The sequence below is a fragment of the Neoarius graeffei genome, chromosome 16 (genome assembly GCF_027579695.1).
Source record: "Neoarius graeffei isolate fNeoGra1 chromosome 16, fNeoGra1.pri, whole genome shotgun sequence".
NCBI lineage: Eukaryota > Metazoa > Chordata > Actinopteri > Siluriformes > Ariidae > Neoarius > Neoarius graeffei.
This window is the reverse complement of record NC_083584.1, coordinates 21,400,901-21,422,951: the sequence shown is the minus strand read 5'-3', so window position 1 is coordinate 21,422,951 and position 22,051 is coordinate 21,400,901. Positions and strand designations below refer to the sequence as shown.

At 41.0% G+C, this 22,051-nt stretch overlaps 1 protein-coding gene across 5 annotated transcripts in view; it reads left to right on the top strand.

The window, feature by feature from the left end:
• Window positions 1–22,051, top strand: part of LOC132900500 (histone deacetylase 9-B) — a 130,633-nt gene that overhangs the window by 86,789 nt on the left and 21,793 nt on the right. For all 5 annotated transcript variants that reach the window (XM_060942631.1, XM_060942630.1, XM_060942629.1 and 2 more), the window contains one exon: window positions 14,346–14,468. In XM_060942631.1, coding sequence (XP_060798614.1) covers window positions 14,346–14,468 — 123 coding nt within the window. The remainder of the gene's footprint in view (window positions 1–14,345; window positions 14,469–22,051) is intronic.

The window sequence follows — 22,051 nt, the reverse complement described above, 5'->3', positions numbered from 1 at the left end:
TGTTTAAATTCCTCCAACACACAGTTTGGCTAAATCCAAAAATCCAGTTAACTATATATGCTCACGACATATGGTACAATAAATGGAGAGTATTACACGGTGGCACAAAGATTTGAAGTATACTTTCGAGTGGTGAACATGCTCACGAGTGAGCAAAGTGAACAAGTGAAAATAAACAAAAGCAAGTTAATCATAAGAATTTTAATTTTGAACCGGTTTGCCATTTTGACAATGTGCATCAGGTCAGAGGGAAAACACTGGGAGTGACATCATTGGAGTGAAATATCGGGAATTATTATACAGGACAGTTTTTCGATGGAATAAAAACATGTTCTATTCCCTTGTAGCGGGTTTCATTCGTTTGGTTTGGTAGCATGCAATATTGTTAGCATATTGCTTATCCTACATGTATTACAGTATGTCACTCTACCCAATGGAGAATGAGCGTTGAATATTGTTTACGATATTGCATGATTGTCAAGACAACATGACCTCACACGTTGGCGCTGATGTGAATATCTAATGAAAGAGTTTTCTGCTGCGCATGCACAGAAGCATTTCTGTGTTTATCAGGAAAGAGAAAGACGCGCTGAACACCCAAAAGGCCACCAAAACTTCATTAGATATTCTTCACACATATGTACAAGAGAAAAACATACCAACGGACCAATGGCGGCTGGTGGAAAAAAGTCTTGGTGGGACTGGTGTGCCAATAGTTTTCCCTGCCTAGTCCAGTATAAGCATTCAAATGAACAGTCAGAAAATGACAACAATTCCACAATAATAATTTAATTTCCTTCTCAAAATCAGCAGTTTCACAGATAAAGTAAATTAACAATTTACAGCTATATTAGGCTCCATTTATGCTTTGGAAAGGAACGGTATCAAATACAATACAATACTCAAATACCTCTTCATTGTGCCTTCTTACAGCAATGCGGTGCCCATTGTCTAGCTGCACGCTATGCTAATCCTTCCGAGCACAGCTAGCTTTACGCAGTTTTCCATGTGAACTCTTGATCTTTCATGCTTCTTGATGCGTTTGGCGAGGTGCTTTAAGTCAGTTTGTCCAGACTGTGTCCACGTCAAATCACACCTGTCACTTTTGAAAAGGATGCAGAGGAAACAAAAAAGTGCATTGGCTGTTCCACAGCCCGTCAGCCACGACTTACGCTGGAGCCAACTCCTGCAAAAAGTCCTGTTGTAGGCTTTAACTTTCTCCTTGGTTGGCTGGGGCCGATGTTTATTTTGGGCTTGTCGGGTCCCAGCTCCTTAACACAGATTTTTTCCATATCGTCCTTCTCGCGAAAGGGTAGTTCAACAAAGATCTCACCGAATTTGGTGGAAGCTGCCCCTCAACTGTCGTCGTCACCATCATCTCTCTGACTGACTGACCTGAGACCTCAAGTTTATCACCATAGCAATCCAAAACTTTCCCACATTTTCTGTAGCAGGGGCGAAATTTCCAGCGCCCCAAAACCATTAAATTCGGCAATGTTGATTGGCCAAATATTTATTATTTTTCCCTAGCAACCATACACGATTGGCTATTTTGCTGCACTTCTGGGGCGCTTTGATGAGCACCCAAGAAGAGAAATGATACGAGTCTGTCGGTGGAAATTCACTGTTGAATGAGAGTCAGTTGATGGAAATGTTTAAATAATTCAGATTGCATGTAGGCACACACTATTAAGTAAAACTGACATTGATGATAAAATTTGTAAAAAACATTTTTTTTATATTTTTTCCGTCCACATCTGGGAGGGCGGCGCCCGAGTGCCCCCTATGGGCCAGCTGCCACTGCAACGGACATTGAAAAACTGGAAAAGAGACACATCTGAGATGTAAAACTTCCACGCTACTGAGCGACTGTGACAGTTTGTAAACAAACATGGCCGCCAGCTTTGCTTCATTAAATATGGAAGATTTTGAGAGAATTTTGAAAGAGAAAGATGTGTTGAACACCTGAAAGAAATGTGCATCTATAGTAGTAATATTGGCATTTTTCGTGGTATATCAGATATATTCCATTCAGCTACTTGTCTTCGAGTCGTTCAGTATCACGCTAGCTGAATGGAATATATCTGATATACCACAAAAAAAGCCAGCCAGTATTATTTAAATGTGTCCCTCAGATCCGCAATGTATTTTGTATGAAAAATGCAAATTTTTCAACATGAGAAGATAAACTTCGTCTCTTCAAGCCAACATCTGACTTTCTTTTTATTATATAGACACATTCACAAACAAAAAGTACCCAAATTTATCAAAACAACTCATCGATTTCCTCATGAGTGACATGTAGAGATTTATGTCATGGTTTTGGATCTCCATGTCCCGGATGTAACTCGTATGAAAAATACAAGTGGCGTATTTCCCAGTAAAACACTCATGTCTATATGATATGATATATTACATCATTATCAAAACTACATATGTGTGCATAATGCAGTATGTACAAATGAAATCATGTAAAAAGATCACAAATGTAGATCACAACATTATCTAATATTAATAATATTATTTCTTATTATGATACGAAAATATTAAATCATTAATAATTTGGCTTCCTTCTAAAAATTAGTGGATGAAATAAGCAAACTTTAGTGAAAATAAAAGAGAGACTCGAAATATTTAAATGTAATAGTTCACATACTTTGATCAGTTTTTATATTTAATTAGAAATTTGAAACAAGTTCAAGAAATATTCATCCTAAACTGGACCCTATTCACTTTGTAGTGCACTATTTAGGGAGGGTTTTTTTTAAAATAATAATCTCATCTCATTATCTGTAGCCGCTTTATCCTGTTCTACAGGGTCGCAGGCAAGCTGGAGCCTATCCCAGCTGACTACGGGCGAAAGGCGGGGTACACCCTGGACAAGTCGCCAGGTCATCGCAGGGCTGACACATAGACACAGACAACCATTCACACTCACATTCACACCTACGCTCAATTTAGAGTCACCAGTTAACCTAACCTGCATGTCTTTGGACTGTGGGGGAAACTGGAGCCCCCGGAGGAAACCCACGCGGACACGGGGAGAACATGCAAACTCCGCACAGAAAGGCCCTCGCCGGCCACGGGGCTTGAACCCGGACCTTCTTGCTGTGAGGCGACGGCGCTAACCACTACACCACCGTGCCGCCCTTAAATAATAATAATAATTTTTATTTTTATGGAGTCATGTCTGATGGCGCAGTGAAGAACACTGTGTGTTATGTATATAGCATGCTCATGAAATTCTAAAAAGATGTAAATGATTTATCCTAGCAGGTACAGAATACCCATAATGCACCATTTTGGACAAATGTCATCTAAAAAAGAGGCCATAAATAACATGCAAATAAGTGACAGAAGGATCATTTATACAAAATGTTTTGGAAACGAGTGTTTATGCGACTCCATATTTTTTGCCCTCAAACTTGTCAATCTAAAAATTCGATCAGTATTTGATCACTGAAATTAATTCGGAGAGTCCGAGCATGTACCTATACTGGACTCATAAAGCGAAGTCACCCAGTGACCCGCTTCATAATATACTACAGCGGCGGCTACAATTATTGACAGTCCATAATTATCGACACCTTTTCAGATTTACCGATAAAAAACAATTTTACAAAGGTGAGTTTGAGTTACAACAGTTATTATTGGTTAATTAATCAACCGGAAGACCCCACCCCCTTGCCCTTTGATCTTGTTCTCTGATGACACGGCTCGTTACCTGAGATGGAATTTTTTTAGCATGATCAGCAATTTGAGGAAAACCTGGAAATTATCATCGCAGGTAAGCATGGTGGAAAAATCGTGGACATGTTTTAACTGATCAAATTCACCGATATTTCATGATCTTGTCGAAACCTACTTTGTTTCTTACTCTTTCATTTGAAAGTCGCCATTTTGTATCTAAACGCGCGTTTGAGAAGTCACGTGAGGTGTCAATAATAGTGATCACTTTCACTGGTGTCCACCATTATCGACACCCTGTGGAATTAAGTGACATTTACAACTGTTATGGATCAATCTTTGTGTAACATTGTTGAAGTAGATGAAATACTTTAAAAAATAAAAATGCTGTTATTTATAATAATTTTTTTCTGATTCATAACAGAATGGAATGTTTATAGAGTATTTGGAATCCTACTGCAATAAATAGAATTAGACCAGAATTAAATTCCTAGCATATAAAAAATTACATACTTGAAATATTCAGATTTTTCTATTCCATTCAGAAAACATTTTTTTTTGCAGTTAGTTGTAAATATCGACCACATATTACAATATCAGTAGACATTTTATATTTTGGTTCAAGGAATGACATGCGACCTTTGACCTGGATTTTCATGTGGTTACAATGTTAATTAAAGCTGCTAGCGGCCTTGACGGGCCCTCGCACGTGTGGTTCCGCAACCCAGGACATTCCGCCACCCAACAAAACAGTCACATGTCATATATTCATCAGATGTTCAAAGGTGATGTGCATGTTGCAAATGCCATTACTGCTTGACGGACGAGAGATAGACAGACAAAGACTGTAAGTGTGTGTGTGTGTGTTTCTGTGGTGTGAAAATGTACATTTATATACAGTGGGGCAAAAAAGTATTTAGTCAGTCACCAATTGTGCAAGTTCTCCCACTTAAAAAGATGAGAGAGGCCTGTAATTTCCATCATAGGTATACCTCAACTATGAGAGACAGAATGAGAAAAAAAAATCCAGAAAATCACATTGTCTGATTTTTAAAGAATTTATTTGCAAATTATGGTGGAAAATAAGTATTTGGTCAATAACAAAAGTTCATCTCAATACTTTGTTATATACCCTTTGTTGGCAATGACAGAGATCAAACATTTTCTGTAAGTCTTCACAAGGTTTTCACACACTGTTGCTGGTATTTTGGCCCATTCCTCCATGCATATCTCCTCGAGAGCAGTGATGTTTTGGGGCTGTCGCTGGGCAACACGGACTTTCAACTCCCTCCAAAGATTTTCTATGGGGTTGAGATCTGGAGACTGGCTAGGCCAGTCCAGGACCTTGAAATACTTCTTACGAAGCCACTCCTTCGTTGCCTGGGCGGTGTGTTTGGGATCATTGTCATGCTGAAAGACCCAGCCACGTTTCATCTTCAATGCCCTTGCTGATGGAAGGAGGTTTTCACTCAAAATCTCATGATACATGGCCCCATTCATTCTTTCCTTTACACGGATCAGTCGTCCTGGTCCCTTTGCAGAAAAACAGCCCCAAAGCATGATGTTTCCACCCCCATGCTTCACAGTAGGTATGGTGTTCTTTGGATGCAACTCAGTATTCTTTCTCCTCCAAACACGACAAGTTGAGTTTTTACCAAAAAGTTCTATTTTGGTTTAATCTGACCATATGAAATTCTCCCAGTCCTCTTCTGGATCATCCAAATGCTTTCTAGCAAACTTCAGACGGGCCTGGACATGTACTGACTTAAGCAGGGGGACATGTCTGGCACTGCAGGATTTGAGTCCCTGGCGGCGTAGTGTGTTACCGATGATAGCCTTTGTTACTTTGGTCCCAGCTCTCTGCAGATCATTCACTAGGTCCCCCCGTGTGGTTCTGGGATTTTTGTTCACCGTTTTTGTGATCATTTTGACCCCACGGGGTGAGATCTTGCATGGAGCCTCAGATCGAGGGAGATTATCAGTGGTTTTGTATGTCTTCCATTTTCTAATAATTGCTCCCACAGTTGATTTCTTCACACCAAGCTGCTTACCTATTGCAGATTCAGTCTTCCCAGCCTGGTGCAGGTCTACAATTTTGTCTCTGGTGTCCTTTGACAGCTCTTTGGTCTTGGCCATAGTGGAGTTTGGAGTGTGACTGTTTGAGGTTGTGGACAGGTGTCTTTTATACTGATGAGTTCAAACAGGTGCCATTAATACAGGTAACGAGTGGAGGACAGAGGAGCCTCTTAAAGAAGTAGTTACAGGTCTGTGAGAGCCAGAAATCTTGCTTGTTTGTAGGTGACCAAATACTTATTTTACCGAGGAATTTACCAATTAATTCATTAAAAATCCTACAATGTGATTTCCTGGATTCTTTCCCCCCATTCTGTCTCTCATAGTTGAAGTGTACCTATGATGAAAATTACAGGCCTCTCTCATCTTTTTAAGTGGGAGAACTTGCACAATTGGTGGCTGACTAAATACTTTTTTGCCCCACTGTATGTACAAAACTATACATGTGTCTCCTCCTTATCTCTATCTCACGCTGTAATCTTAAGTCATCTTAGCTTTCCTGTGTGTGTGTGTGTGTGTGTGTGTGTGTGTGTGTGTGTGTGTGTGTGTGTGTGTACATGCAGAGTTTTCATATGTCTGCAACAAAATGCACAATGATGGCAGGTCACTGTGTGTGTGTGTGTGTGTGTGTGTGTGTCAGAGGGGGAGAGAGAGAGAGAGAGGGTATGTGTGTGAAAGAGAGAGAGTGTGCTCATAGATGTTGCGTGTGCATGTGAGTGCGTACTTGTGAGAGAGTGTATGTGTGTATGCATAAATATGCATATGACTGTGAGTGTGTGTATGAGTGTGCACAGAATTGTGTATGTTATATCATCAGACTCATGATATCCAATATTTTGTAAAGTTAAAATATGTGATATGTGATTGTAATGCAGTTTAATGAGGTGTAGTGTTTTGTTTTCACCACAGTGGGTTACAAGTCACAAGCCTGAAACTCATGCCCAGGCGTGTTATATTTGTAAAGAGATGAAAAGAGTTCGGAGTTCTCCCCACCGCGACTAGAGAAAGTGTAAGATCGTGATTGTTAATAAAGATGCCATAACGGCTAAAGAGTATCAGAATCAGAATCATATTACAAGATATCAAAAATCCCTTTGCAATTTAATATCAGCGACATCTTGGCATCACGTATAATGAATTTCACATGAATCTCATGAACCGTCTAGGAGGAGCATGTTAAAATTCATCATGTGTCAAAACACACATATTCAAAACCCTATTCTTTCCTTGGCCAGCTGGTGGCGCTATACCAGACAGGCATATTGGGCGTCTAGATGTCATAATAATCACATTCTCTAATAACCTGAAAGGTTTCAGCCAAATCATTAAATGTATTATGACTTCATGATAGTGGGCGGCACGGTGGTGTAGTGGTTAGCGCCGTCGCCTCACAGCAAGAAGGTCCGGGTTCGAGCCCCGTGGCCGGTGAGGGCCTTTCTGTGCGGAGTTTGCATGTTCTCCCTGTGTCCGCATGGGTTTCCTCCGGGTGCTCCGGTTTCCCCCACAGTCCAAAGACATGCAGGTTAGGTTAACTGGTGACTCTAAATTGACCGTAGGTGTGAATGTGAGTGTGAATGGTTGTCTGTGTCTATGTGTCAGCCCTGTGATGACCTGGCGACTTGTCCAGGGTGTACCCCGCCTTTCGCCCGTAGTCAGCTGGGATAGGCTCCAGCTTGCCTGCGACCCTGTAGAACAGGATAAAGCGGCTACAGATAATGAGATGAGATGAGACTTCATGACACATTTCCTGTTTATGTGGCGAGTATTAAAATTCATAATATTGCCATTTCAACATATTACAACATATCAAAAATCCCTTCGCAATTCAACATCAGCAATATCTTGGCATCATGTGTGCCAAGTTTGACATGAATCTGATGAACCATCTAGGAAGAGTACATTAAAAATGACCATGTGTCCAAAAGCATATTAGCCCAATTACCTCACTTCCTGTTGGGCATGACATCATCAATCCAAAGTTCTACCCATTAATTTCAATGGGAAATGGAAAAAAGGGGCGCTATGAAGTCCCTGGGCCATGCCCGGGGCCAAACGTCTGTGGCTGAGAAGCGGTTACAGTGACTGATGTGTGTATCAAATTTCATGAGTTTTCGTGCATGGGAAATGCCTCAAAAAAAGCCAAGCGCAACAGAAAAAAAAAAAAATCCTTCAAAAAACAATAGGGTCTTCGCACCAAACGGTGCTCGGGCCCTAATTACCTGTTGATATTTATTGGTAAACTACAAAACTAGAAATTAATACAAACAACAATGAATGATTAACAAAATGTGATCTAGGAAAATACTTAGAAAGCGGGTAGAAAGTGGAACAAAAAGATTTTCTGACACAGGTTCAACATTATCAGTTAATTTGTTTACAAACATTATAATTACGTTCTCATTTCCGTAAGCACCGACGTCCATATGCAGTTAGGTCCATATATATTTGGACACTGACACAAATTTTGTTTTTTTACCTGTTTACTGAAACATATTCAAGTTATAGTTATATAATGGACATGGACATAAAGTCCAAACTTTCAGCTTTCATTTGAGGGTATCCACATTAAAATTGGATGAAGGGTTTAGGAGTTTCAGCTCCTTAACATGTGCCACCCTGTTTTTAAAGGGACCAAAAGTAATTGGACAATTGACTCAAAGGCTATTTCATGGGCAGGTGTAGGAAATTCCTTCGTTATGTCATTCTCAATTAAGCAGATAAAAGGCCTGGAGTTGATTTGAGGTGTGGTGCTTGCATTTGGAAGATTTTGCTGTGAAGAAAACATGCGGTCAAAGGAGCTCTCCATGCAGGTGAAACAAGCCATCCTTAAGCTGCGAAAACAGAAAAAAACCCATCCGAGAAATTGCTACAATATTAGGAGTGGCAAAATCTACAGTTTGGTACATCCTGAGAAAGAAAGCACTGGTGAACTCATCAATGCAAAAAGACCTGGACACCCACAGACGACAACAGTGGTGGATGATTGCAGAATAATTTCCATGGTGAAGAGAAACCCCTTCACAACAGCCAACCAAGTGAACAACACTTTCCAGGAGGCAGGCCTATCAATATCCAAATCTACCATAAAGAGAAGACTGCATGAAAGTAAATACAGAGGGTTCACTGCACGGTGCAAGCCACTCATAAGCCTCAAGAATAAAAAGGCTAGATTGGACTTTGCTAAAAAACATCTAAAAAAGCCAGCACAGTTCTGCAAGAACATTCTTTGGACAGATGAAACCAAGATCAGCCTCTACCAGAATGGTGGAAAGAAAAAAATATGGCGAAGGCGTGGTACAGCTCATGATCCTAAGCATACCACATCATCTGTAAAACACGGCGGAGGCAGTGTGATGGCTTGGGCATGCATGGCTGCCAGTGGCACTGGGTCACTAGTGTTTATTGATGATGTGACACAGGACAGAAGCAGCCGGATGAATTCTGAGGTATTCAGAGACATACTGTGTGCTCAAATCCAGCCAAATGCAGCCAAACTGATTGGTCGGCGTTTCATAATACAGATGGACAATGACCTAAAACATAAAGCCAAAGCAACCCAGGAGTTTATTAAAGCAAAGAAGTGGAATATTCTTGAATGGCCAAGTCAGTCACCTGATCTCAACCCAGTTGAGCATGCATTTCACTTGTTAAAGACTAAACTTCAGACAGAAAGGCCCACAAACAAACAGCAACTGAAAACCGCTGCAGTAAAGGCCTGGCAGAGCATTAAAAAGGAGGAAACACAGCGTCTGGTGATGTCCATGAGTTCAAGACTTCAGGCAGTCATTGCCAACAAAGGGTTTTCAACCAAGTATTAGAAATGAACATTTTATTTACAATTATTTAATTTGTCCAATTACTTTTGAGCCCCTGAAATGAAGGGATTGTGTTTAAAAAATGCTTTAGTTCCTCACATTTTTATGCAAACATTTTGTTCAATCCACTGAATTAAAGCTGAAAGTCTGAACTTCAACTGCATCTGAATTGTTTTGTTCACAATTCATTGTGGTAATGTACAGAACCAAAATTAGAAAAATGTTGCCTCTGTCCAAATATTTATGGACCTAACTGTATTTATATAAAATATATTTTGTACGAAATATAAGTCTATGTAAAACAAATTTTAAACAAAAACTATGTTTTGTTAACTTAATACCACATACTGATAATTATTATTTTTTAAAATAAATAATCATCTGGATGTCGATAATTGTGGAACGGTGTCACGTGATCTGATATGCGAAGTAATCGGAAATCAACTCGGTTTTTTCCAGTGGAAGTTTGAGTAATCATTGATTCACAATTTACGTATTGAAAGTCTTTTCTAATTCTGCAATGGCCAAAAGGTCGTTAGGGTGTCGATAATTGTAGCCGCCGCTCTAGTATATAAAGTGCACACACAGAGTACCTTCAAGAAAAGGAGACAGTCTGGATGAACAGGCTAATTTTGAACAGACCGTCTGTCTACTCTGTCTAAATCTATCACACATATAGCCTTTCCTTATCTGAGGCCATGATAGGGAAAGTTCCTTTATGGAAAGGTGTGAAACACGAGAGTCATCCCAAACATACACACTGGTGTCTGAATGATATACCGTATATTAACGTTCCACAGACAAATATATACTGATGAAGTTGTTTACATGGTCTTGTGCAGGAAAGCCGCATTCATAAATGTGATGCTATTTTAAACCACAACATGACTGTGAATGATAAGCTACAGTCTGGGCTAGAAAGAAATCAGCCCCAGCAGTCGACTTCAAATCATCCTGTGTTTTTTTTTTTTTAAACCCATGGAAAAACTAAATGCAAAAGTGAGAATAATAATCTCATCTCATCATCTCTAGCCGCTTTATCCTGTTCTACAGGGTCGCAGGCAAGCTGGAGCCTATCCCAGCTGACTACGGGCGAAAGGCGGGGTACACCCTGGACAAGTCACCAGGTCATCACAGGGCTGACACATAGACACAGACAACCATTCACACTCACATTCACACCTACGGTCAATTTAGAGTCACCAGTTAACCTAACCTGCATGTCTTTGGACTGTGGGGGAAACTGGAGTACCCGGAGGAAACCCACGCGGACACGGGGAGAACATGCAAACTCCACACAGAAAGGCCCTCGCGGGCCACAGGGCTCAAACCCGGACCTTCTTGCTGTGAGGCGACAGTGCTAACCACTGCACCACCGTGCCGCCATTATTATTATTATTAAACACAGGGTTCATCCCTGGATAAACAGCTTCCAGTCAAGTCTCATCCTAAGACCTTAGACTTCTTACACCTTCCTAAGTATATGTGCCGATCCAAGGAGAGCAGACTTTTGCATTATTCTTTTCCTGTCTGGAGCACCCAGTTCCTTCAAGTGTCCTATTAACTTGTTTGACATTGTGCCCAGCGCCCCAACAATTACTGGCACAACTTTCGTCTTTGAATTCCACAGCTTTCCAGTCTGTGTAGCTAGATCTTCTAATCACGCTTTTCTAATTCTTTCTGTACGACTTTAGTGTCCACTTTAGTATCTGTTTAGTCAAGCCTTTTGTTAATAGTGTTTATGAGGTAAAGGAGTAGATCTGGAGGGTCTTCAGACATGGAGTGTTTTGGTAAACTGGGATGTATGAATGCTGTCAGTCCCCACTCACTTGCTCACTCGAGTTTGTTGACGGTGTAGTGGCTGGCTGCTTTATGTCCCGGGGCCCTCTCATGCCTGTGTTACCTTCTGGCTCTCCCCTTTTAGTTATGCTATCATAGTTAGTTTTGCCGGAGTCCCTGCTTACTCTCAGCACAAAATGTATACTGTTTCTACTTATCAGGTGACATTGGGCATACCTAACAACCTGTGTTTTCTCTCTCTTTTTCTCCCCCCATCTGTCCTTCTGAGTTACATGTCAATCCTGAGATCGAGACGCTGACCTCTTCTGCTCCTCGGACCTGCCTGATCCATCCTGATGCCTTACGTCTGGCTGGGGTCTCATCACATCGCTCCTGTGGAGGACGGCCCCATATGGACGGTTAAAAGTCACACTTGGAGGACACTCTGGACTCTTACAGTAATGCTTTTATGGCTGAGGACTCCAGTTGACTTGCTAACTTTAGGACTGCAGTTGTCATGAACAGTTTTGCACTCAAGTTTCCATCAATGAAGAGTTATAACATCAACGAAACTGACTTCATGTTAAAACTGTTAATGTTTTAGTCATGCTGTCTGTTGTTGCCCAAATGAGGATGGGTTCCCTTTTGAGTCTGGTTCCTCTCGAGGTTTCTTCCTCATGTCGTCTGAGGGAGTTTTTCCTCGCCACCATTGCCACAGGCTTGCTCATTGGGGATAGATTAGGGATAAAATTAGCTCATGTTTTAAGTCATTAAAATTCTTTAAAGCTGCTTTGCGACAATGTCTCTTGTTAAGAGCGCTATACAAATAAACTTGAAACTTGAGTGTCCCCAGGGACAGCATTGTCTACAATGATCGTCTCCCTCGTCTTCTTTTTCTGAATTACAATACCTAGTTTCTGGTGGTGAATTACTTGGTCAGTTTAAATAGTAAAATCCCACAGCAATTTTACTTCCTCGTTTTCCTCCACACTACCTGGGACATGCTCATACCATTTGGCATTACAATTAGTCCTGTATTTCTTGTGCAATTCCCAATGCACAACCCGATCAAGGGTGTCATGCCTTTTTTTGGACTCTGCTTGGGTAAGCTTGGAGTAGCCACACAAGCTGTATGGTTTCATCATGTGTTCAACACATTCGATACTTAGGTGACACATCCTGTTTGCCAATCCTGGCTTTCACAGCATTTGTCCTTAATGCCTGGTCTTGAGCTGCAAATATTAAGCCCTCTGTCTCCTTCTTCAGGTCACCTGTCCTTACCCAATTCCAAGATTCGTTAGACAACTCTTCTGTCTCTCTCTCTCTTATACTGCCCATGCATTTCTTTTCCAGTCCAGTCCTTGATTTTGTCTCCCTCTTCTTCCTGTCTTAATACAGTATGTGTTTGGTGTTTGTATTATTTTTACCTCGCCTGGGATGGAGTCCACCAGGGGGCGAGGTATTGTTTTCTGTGGGGTTTCTTTGTTTCTTGTTTTTTTTTTGTGTTAGCAACATTATGGGAAAATGGCTGAACCAGTCTTCATGAAACTTTCAGGATAGATAGGCATTGGTCTCAAATAGAACCTCCAACATTTTGAGGGGCATCCGGTCAAGGTCAAGGTCACCAAAAAGGTCAAAATAGTTTTTTTTTTTGCAATATCTTCCTTTATATTCATCCTATTTACTTCAAACCAAATCCAAAATGTTCATCTTTCAATTCTGCTTCCACTGATATGCTACATGATGGAGTATCTCTCATAGTTTTCTTAGCAGTTGGGGATCAAATGTCAGGGGTCAAGGTCATGGGTTTTCAGAGGCTCATAACTGGGAAACGATTCAAGATAGAGAAATACTTAATATTATCGACATATAGGAAGTCATATATGGGCTTTCATTTGGCATCATGACCTTTGACCTTGAATGACCTTGAAAGGTCATACACAGGGTCATGGATTTTCAGAGGCTCATAACTGTGAAACAGTTCAAGATAGAGAGATACTTATACTTCGTTTACACATAGCCGGGCATTTATGAAAACGGGTATCTTCTCCTCCCCGTACTAGAAAATAATTCCGTTTACACAATGCTCAAAAACAGCCAGGGAAGGCTGTCAAAAACATGTTAAACAAATAGAAAGCCAACCAGAGATCTGAAAGCCAAGGAGGAGGGCCTGCTAAAACTCCGTTTTCCCCATAACACGGAGAAAACTCCATTTTCCACTATTTACACGCAGGCATGAAAACGGAGTTTTCACAAATCTCCACTTTGCCCGGAGTTTTCTAAAGCAGCCGTTTTCAGTGACTGAAACCTCCGTTTACGTGTAAATGATGGGTGCAACCGCATAAATAAATATCCGTTTTTATAGATACCTGGCTACGTGTAAACGGGGTCTTAATATTATTGACATATAGAAAGTCATATATGGACTCATGTTTGGCACCATGACCTTTGACCACGAGTGACCTTGAAAGATCAAACTCAAGGTCATGGGTTTTTAGAGGCTCATAACTTTAAAATGGTTAACGATAGATAGATGTTTACCATTATCAACATATAAGAAGTCCCCTATGGGCTTTCAGTTGCCACCATGACCTTTGACCTTGAATGACTTTGAAATGCCAAACTCAAGGTCATGGATTTTCATAGGAATATAACCTGACAGCTGATGATTGAGAAATATTACCATTATCAACATATATAGGAAGTTCCATATGGGCTTTCATTTAGCACCATGAATGTTGATCTTGAGTGACCTTGAAATGTCAAACTGAAGGTCATGGATTCACCTTATAAGGTGAATAGGCCAGACTGCTGGGTGAGGTTTGTTTTGCCTGGCAACACTTGTTGTTGTTGTTGTTATTATTATTATTTTCTTGAAAGAGAGCAAGGGCTTAGAACTGCTCGCCCATTTATACCAGCCAGTCCTGAATATTAGTACTTGTTTGTATAACCATATATTTCTCTCTTTCTTTCTCTTTGTCTCTGTTGCAGAAATATTTGCCACAGGGGGGGATTCTGAAGGCAGATGGCTCTCTTGCGCTGTTGAACCTCTATACGTCACCTTCCCTTCCCAATCTCACCTTAGGCCTCCACTCCGGGCCTTCACCAATCAGTGTGAGTTGTCATCAGACCCCTTGACCAAACAGAATGAGATGATATCAGATTACCATAGTATATCTGCCATCTTGAGACATTAACTGTCTCATCAATGATTTACCAGGGTTAATTGGATATTGCCCATCACGAACAATATATCATATAACCACATACGGTTCCCATCACTATGGATCTCTTAAAATTATTCAGATATTGTAAGAGCCCCATTAGCACAGAATATAGAATATACTTAGCATTACCTATTAGTATGAATAGAGCCTGTGTGTCTGTAAAGATAAACTTAGCAATGGCACCACTTGAGCGAGGACAGGCAAATGTACCAACACTATTTAGCATCTGCTTATAGTTTTATCTCAGAATCTATAATTGTACCATGCTCTGTGTGAGTGCATGCTCTAATCTCACCAAATGTGATGAATGTGTCTGTGGTCGCTCAAGCCACCTTGATCCTTCCCCCATCCTTCACATGACGACCGAGAGGATTATTACACTGACGTTGTTACATACAGCAACTTTATGCTAGTGAGGAAGTAGTACTATAAGATTTGAGGTATGTGCATGTAGCCAGATGTTAATACCAACATTGTACTGAAAAAATGTTTTTTGGCCACGGCCTAAAGGTTATTGAAGCAGCATTGGGACCAGAAGGTTGCCGGTTTGATTTCCTAGACCAGCAGGAATGGCCCAAGGCACCTTGAGCAAGGCACCTAACCCCCAACTGCTCCCCAGGCTGCTCTGGATATGTTGTACGTTGCTCTGGATAAGAGTGTCTGCTAAATGCCTGTAATGTGAAAAAAAAAAACCCCTCACGTTGCCAAAATGCTTAAGATTGGATCTACTTGAACAGTTGAATAGGAGTTGTGGGGTGGAGTTTGCCCAAAAGTCCATTTAAATGTGCTAGTCTAGACAGCTAACCTCATCTCAGACGATTCTACTCGCAAACTTGGAGATATGAACTACACACATAATTTTAGTAATCTAAATCCAGTGCCCATAAAATCAATTTAAGGATGTGTGTAACCTGACTCTCAATACAACGAACTTTCTCTGTGTAAACATTGACACCAACGCTGAAAACAAGCATACAGGGTGCTGACCAGTGGTGAACCGTTACTATTAGAGCTGGGACTTGAGCTCAGACAAAACTTAGCCAGACACCAAAAAAGCAACAGGGCAAAGGATTTTGTAAGGGATTAGCAGCAGGCTGCCAGGTCGCTCCTTTGTGTGTAGTTCTCGATGTTGATTTTAAAATTAACTAAGTAAATTACACAGGGAAATGAATACTTAAGTGTGGGTGAAAAATACTGTGGTAAGAAGAGCCTGGAGACAGAAATCTTAGTTTCTCGGTTATTAGTCTGTGCTACTTGCTCTTAATAGCACTGGCTTGACCGCTTTATTAGCGTTCGCTAACAGTACTGATGAACGCTACACCGGCTGGAAGGTGATTTCACTGCTGTGCTGATTAGTCTGGCTAACGCGACAAAGCTCTACGAGCTATTGGTCTGGCCAAGATATTAAGCCCAACTGTTTCCCAAAGTGCGTGCTTGACCCGCCTCCCTGAAATGCCTCAGTTTGCTACTGGTCGAAGCCAGAAAAGGCTGTGACGAAGCTTAAACCAATCACATCACTCTTTCCTCTGACGTATGCGACGCGACGGGGCTAACTGGTAGATTAAACTCACTGAAGCCGGTCGGGAGCAAGGCGAAAGCATCCTTCCTTTCAATAAATACCTCCAGGGCTGCTCTTTGCTCCGTTTTCAATGAGAACTTCCCGTTGAATGCTTTCAATACAGCATCTACCGCTGTGTTAAAGGCTTGCCGCTGCTCCATGTTCGTAATGTGAATGAAGCGCTTCCGGCATAGATTCTGTAAACAATCTATGGCTTCCGGTCGCAGTTCTACTACGTCAGTGCCTTGAACACGCCTCTACCCAGGGCCGTTGGAGATGCTCAAAGTTGATTGGTTCCCGATTTTTCGGGAGCGGGCCCAGGCTAGTGCTGATGGCGCCAAATCGCGGTTAAGCTAGTGTTGGACTTCGAGAAGGCTGAGGGCGATACATTTTTGGTCCCTAACACTAGAAATCAAAATCTGATTGGTTAATTCATCTGTCACTTCCGACATAAACATACACTGCCATGGCCTTCTGTCCCGGTGTTCTGATAAACGGTCCTACATCCACGAAGCGTCCTACGGTAGGAGGGGATGTCAGACATGTCTGTCGAGCAGTCCTACATTGCAGGAAATCCTACAGTGTGATTCAACTTTAACTTTTAGTCATAGTTCACGGTTTTTCCCTCTGCAAAGAACATGCTTCTACATTGATACAACGTCCACCAACCCTGTCAGAATTCATATGAATGTAGGACGTTCTGACAGTTCAAACGACTCCGTCAGAATATGCTTTTACATTCATATGAATCTAGGACGCTCTGACTCTTCAACTGACCCTGTCAGAATATGTAGAATTAATAGGTTTTTTTGTCACTATTCACAAGTACCATTTGCTCTATTAAAATGAGTGTAGGATGTTATTACAATTCAAATGACGCGGCAGGACGTTCTCACAACTCATATGACCCCATCAGAATATGCTTCTACATTAATAAATGAATAAATGAGATATTTCAGATGTATTGCAAGACTCACGCAATGGTTAGAAGTCAGCATTATGTTAGATTAAGTAGTAAAGATTGAATGCACACCGTTAATCTGCACCGTTTATTCTGCACCGTTTATAGCACAGCTGATGTAGGACTAAAATCTGTTCAAATGCCAAGAAATGACGTTTTGTGCTCTGCGCATGCGCAGTGGGGCTTTGTAGGACGCATTGACGTGTAGAACAGTTTATCAGAACACCGGCAATGAAGTCCTAAGTAATGAGTGAGCCAGCTATAAACTCTTCTCAGCCTAGAGACAACAAACAAAAACAATTTCATTTTATTTCTCTATTTGAATGTTTTCAAGACCGTAAATGCCCTTTCATTTCTGAAGCAAATTTGTCAGAAAATGAGGCCAAATTAGAATTAGAAGAGAATAATTATCGTGAAATTATGAAAGATTGAAAGAATTAAATATAACATTTGAAATGCTGATATGTTTGGGCCTTCTCTGAACGCCTAGAAGACCCTGATGGTTCCCTTCTGGTGGTGATCATAGGGTAACACACAATAGTTTTATTATTGTGTTGATTTTGGCCCGTGGAGCTAAAATGAGGTTTATTTGCTGAACAAATCTGTCCAGTTGCAGGTTGGTAAAAGTGTTTGAACCCAGGAAGGTGGCCACATGTTTTATAGCTTACTTAGCAAACAGATGAAAGTGCGATAAGTACAATGGTTAACTTGAGTGTATTGGGGGATTGTTGCCTGTTGGTTGTAGATTTAGTGCGACAGGTACACTTCAACTTTGATATACAGCTATCTGGTTGTCGAAGAGTAATGGTTTTTATTATAATCCCACGACACAGATCCTTCTGAGTCAAGGTTTCTTGAGAGTAACCAGGATTCCTTGTTCATTAGGGATCTAGATCTACATCTGAATTTCTGTGAAGCTGCTTCGTGACAGTGTCCATTGTTAAAAGCGCTATACAAATAAAAATATATTAAAATAGATAATTAATCAGGCAACGTCTGACATTCGGTGTCAGTTTTCTCTATAATAAAACCGACAGTGTTCTCTGAAATAAATCTTTTTCTCCTCCGTGTCCCTCGTTGACTTAATGCAGTCAAATTCAGAACGGGTCCAGAAACAGGCCCCTGGGCTCAATCTGCACAGGAACAGATATGAATAGGTCCTCGTAGAAAAAGATGAGGTATCCGAAGCAGTATTTTTAGGAGTAAGTGAGCCATTGGGCCCCTTCTATTTCTGGAGAAAGCAAGAAATGCCGTATGAGGAATTCTTCTTCTGGGACAGATATGAACATGACCAGAATTATTCTCCTCGGAGAGAAACATGCAGTCATGTGTCTGTTTTTGGAAGGTGCGAGGTGAACAGGACTGTTGGGATAAAGATATAGTAAGTTTTATTTTAGAAAGGATGAGAGAGAGAGAGATAGACAAATGGAGATACAGAAGCAAAGAGAAAATAACAGAGAAAAAAGAGACATGCTAGTATTCAGCTTTTTTCCCCCCGCCTTTGCTTTAGCTTCATGTTAGCACAGCTACGGGGGGTTTGACCTCTGACCTGGAGGCTTTCGAGCTTTGTGTGTAAATAGGGAGAGTGAGTTTTGGGTTTCAGGGTGCGCTCTTTATCGCCTCATTCATCATAGTCTGATAAAACCGTAAGGAAACTGGGCCCTGTAACTGCTCCTCATAAATATGCACTGCCGGGTTTTAGATTTCACGTTAGCCACTTGTTATGCAAATCATGTGCATGCACGAATGCTTTGAACTTGTTTATGCTTGAGCTCCATTTTTTATTTATTTTTTGGTTATCAAACAATGTACTTTAGCAGCACAATTTCAGAGCACACATGAATCTGAAGATTTTTATTGCGAAGTGAATGAATTTCTCAAGCACGAGCTGCATGCGCGACTCGGAGCATGTTTCATAACATACCGTCAGGAAATAACATGCGGCACTGATAACAAAAATAAAATTCAGCCCATTGAATTGTCATTCAGGTGAACAGATAATTGTAAAAAATATATAAGGCACACCCATCCATCCATCCATCCATCCATCCATCCATCCATTATCTGTAGCCGATTATCCTGTGCCGGCTCGCGGGCAAGCTGGAGCCTATCCCAGCTGACTATGGGTGAGAGGCAGGGTACACCCTGGACAAGTCGCTAGATCATTGCAGGGCTGACACCATTCACACTCACATTAGACCACCTTCAAATACTTAGGTATTTATATTGATAGTAACCTGAGTTGGAGAACACAGGTGTCTAGCGTATGTGCCAGAGTTCACCAGCGCCTCCATTTCTTGCGTAGACTTTGTCTGTTTGGTGTCTGTAAAAATATCATGTTGATTTTCTTCAGAGCAACAGTAGAATCAATTCTCTGTTATGGTATTTCCAGTTGGTTTGGAAATCTAACAGTAAAGTCGAAGGCTCAGATTTTTAGCTTGGTCAAGACAGCAGGTAAGGTCATGGGAACTCCCGCTCCTCTGAATCCGCAGGAGCTTTTTGAGCAATCAGTAATTAGTCAGGCTAAAGGTATTTTATCTGACAGTTCCCATGTGCTTTATTCTGAATATATACTTTTACACTCAGGGAGGAGATATAGTGTCCCTTTATGTAAACACAACAGGTATAAACATTCATTCATCCCTCTTTCAATTAAGTTTCTGAATGATCAGAGGTGAATGTATGTGGGCTAATAAATGGATGGTGTATGTATGCATAGATGGAAGACGAGAATGTGTTATCTTTCTTTCGCTATTTTGCACAGGTTATTTAGAACTATGGTTCTTTTGTACATGTATGGAAATGTATGAATGTAATTTATATATATGACTGTAGGAATGGTATTAATTTTTGTGAGATATCTAGGAATGTATAGATGTTATTGATTGGATGTATGGATAGGTATGTATGTATGGATATTACTTGAGTGGATGTTAGGTAGGTACGTATGTATGTATGTATGTATGTATGTATGTATTAATGGTACTTGTTTGAATGTTTATATATATCAATGTTAGGATTTTTAATTTGTACAGTTTACCTGGAGCAAAAATGCCGGATTGCACATATGTTCTTTTAGTTAATTAGATGTGTGTTCGTGTCCCTTTCTTGATGCAGCAATGTTCCCTGACTCTAAGCTAAATTTCTCCCTAGGGAGACCAATAAAGTTACTTTACTTTTTACACCTACGGTCAATTTAGAGCCACCAATAAACCTAACCTGCATGTCTTTGGACTGACGGAAACTGGAGCACCAGGCGGAAACCCACGCAGACACGTGGAGAACATGCAATATGAATTTCCGCACAGAAAGGCCCTCGTTGGCCACTGGGCTCGAACCCAGAACCTTCTTGCTGTGAGGCGACAGTGTTAACCACTACATCACCGTGCTGCCCTATTAACATAAACCTGTTATGTAAATGATCGTGATGACCTAACCTATATGCAAATTGCATCATCCTGCTGACTTCAGGTGACTTTTTGAGAATGCAGTACTGTGTCTTTGGTACTTTTCCCTGAAACCAGTAGGAAACCTGTAGTGGTGAAGGGAAGCTGATGAACCTCCACAGCAGCACAAAGGTTGCACTTCCATCCATCCATTATCTGTAGCCGCTTGTCCTGTACAGGGTGACGGGCAAGCTGGAGCCTATCCCAGCTGACTATGGGCGATTGGCGGGGTACACCCTGGATAAGTCGCCAGGTTATTGCAGGGCTGACACAGAGACAAACTACCATTCACACTCACATTCACGCCTACGGTCAATTTAGAGCCACCAATTAGTCTAACCTGCATGTCTTTGGACTGTCGGGGAAACCGGAGCAAACCCATGTAGACACAGGGAGAACATGCAAACTCCACACAGAAAGGCCCTTGTTGGCCACTGGGCTTGAACCCAGAACCTTCTTGCTATGAGGTGATGGTGCTAACCACTACACCACTGTGCTGCCCCTATATAAGGCACATTTTTAGCTTTATTTGGTAATCACAGATAAAAATTACATGCTGTTATAGTTTATAGTCATGCTTTATTTAAATTGTTTACAAGTGATAGTGCAAGTTGCCGGTAAACTGTATGACAGTGGAAAAACTAAGACGACGTACAGTATGTTTTTCGTGTGTAAAGGCAGTTTAGATTCTCTGCTGGCTTAGAAGGTAAAAACAGCTAAACATTTTAGTTAAACAAATGGAAGAAATTGCAAATTAAAGTCTGTGCATGTTTGTTAAGGATATTATTTAATTAATTGATTGATTCGTTCATTCATTTTGCCCTTTTGAATCGCCTCTTCATCTTTGACTTCATACATACGACCCATTCCGTAATCACGGGTACATTTCAAGTGTTGACCCTATTAGTCATCGTCAACTCTGTGATTGTCAAACTGGGCAATCCATGAACAGAATCGTTGATAACAGAGTGGACACCTCCCACCATTTTGTGTCTTGACGCCGCATGTTCACCTCAAACTGGCTACCACATGGCACATATGAAAACAGAATTGTATGGATTTTAATCATATTATTGTTTTTAAAAAACGAGAGAGATTCACTCCGATATCACAATAACAGATTTGGCGAATAATTAATCTACTGTTGCTGTAAAATCCTCAACATTTTGTTCAAATTAATGAGAGAAGAAACATAATGTACCTCACTACCTTTCTGAGGTTTCCCGCCAGAGGAAGTGACATCTCTCGGTGCAGGTGTCATACGTATTATTAAAAGTCTTTGTGGATTTGATGCGGGTTTATAACAGAGTTGACAGAACTGACAAGAACATTGGGACGGATAAAATGTATATATTTTTTATGACTGAAATTTCACATAATAGGGCGGCACGGTGGTGTAGTGGTTAGCGCTGTCGCCTCACAGCAAGAAGGTCCTGGGTTCGAGCCCCGGGGCCGGCGAGGGCCTTTCTGTGTGGAGTTTGCATGTTCTCCCCGTGTCCGCGTGG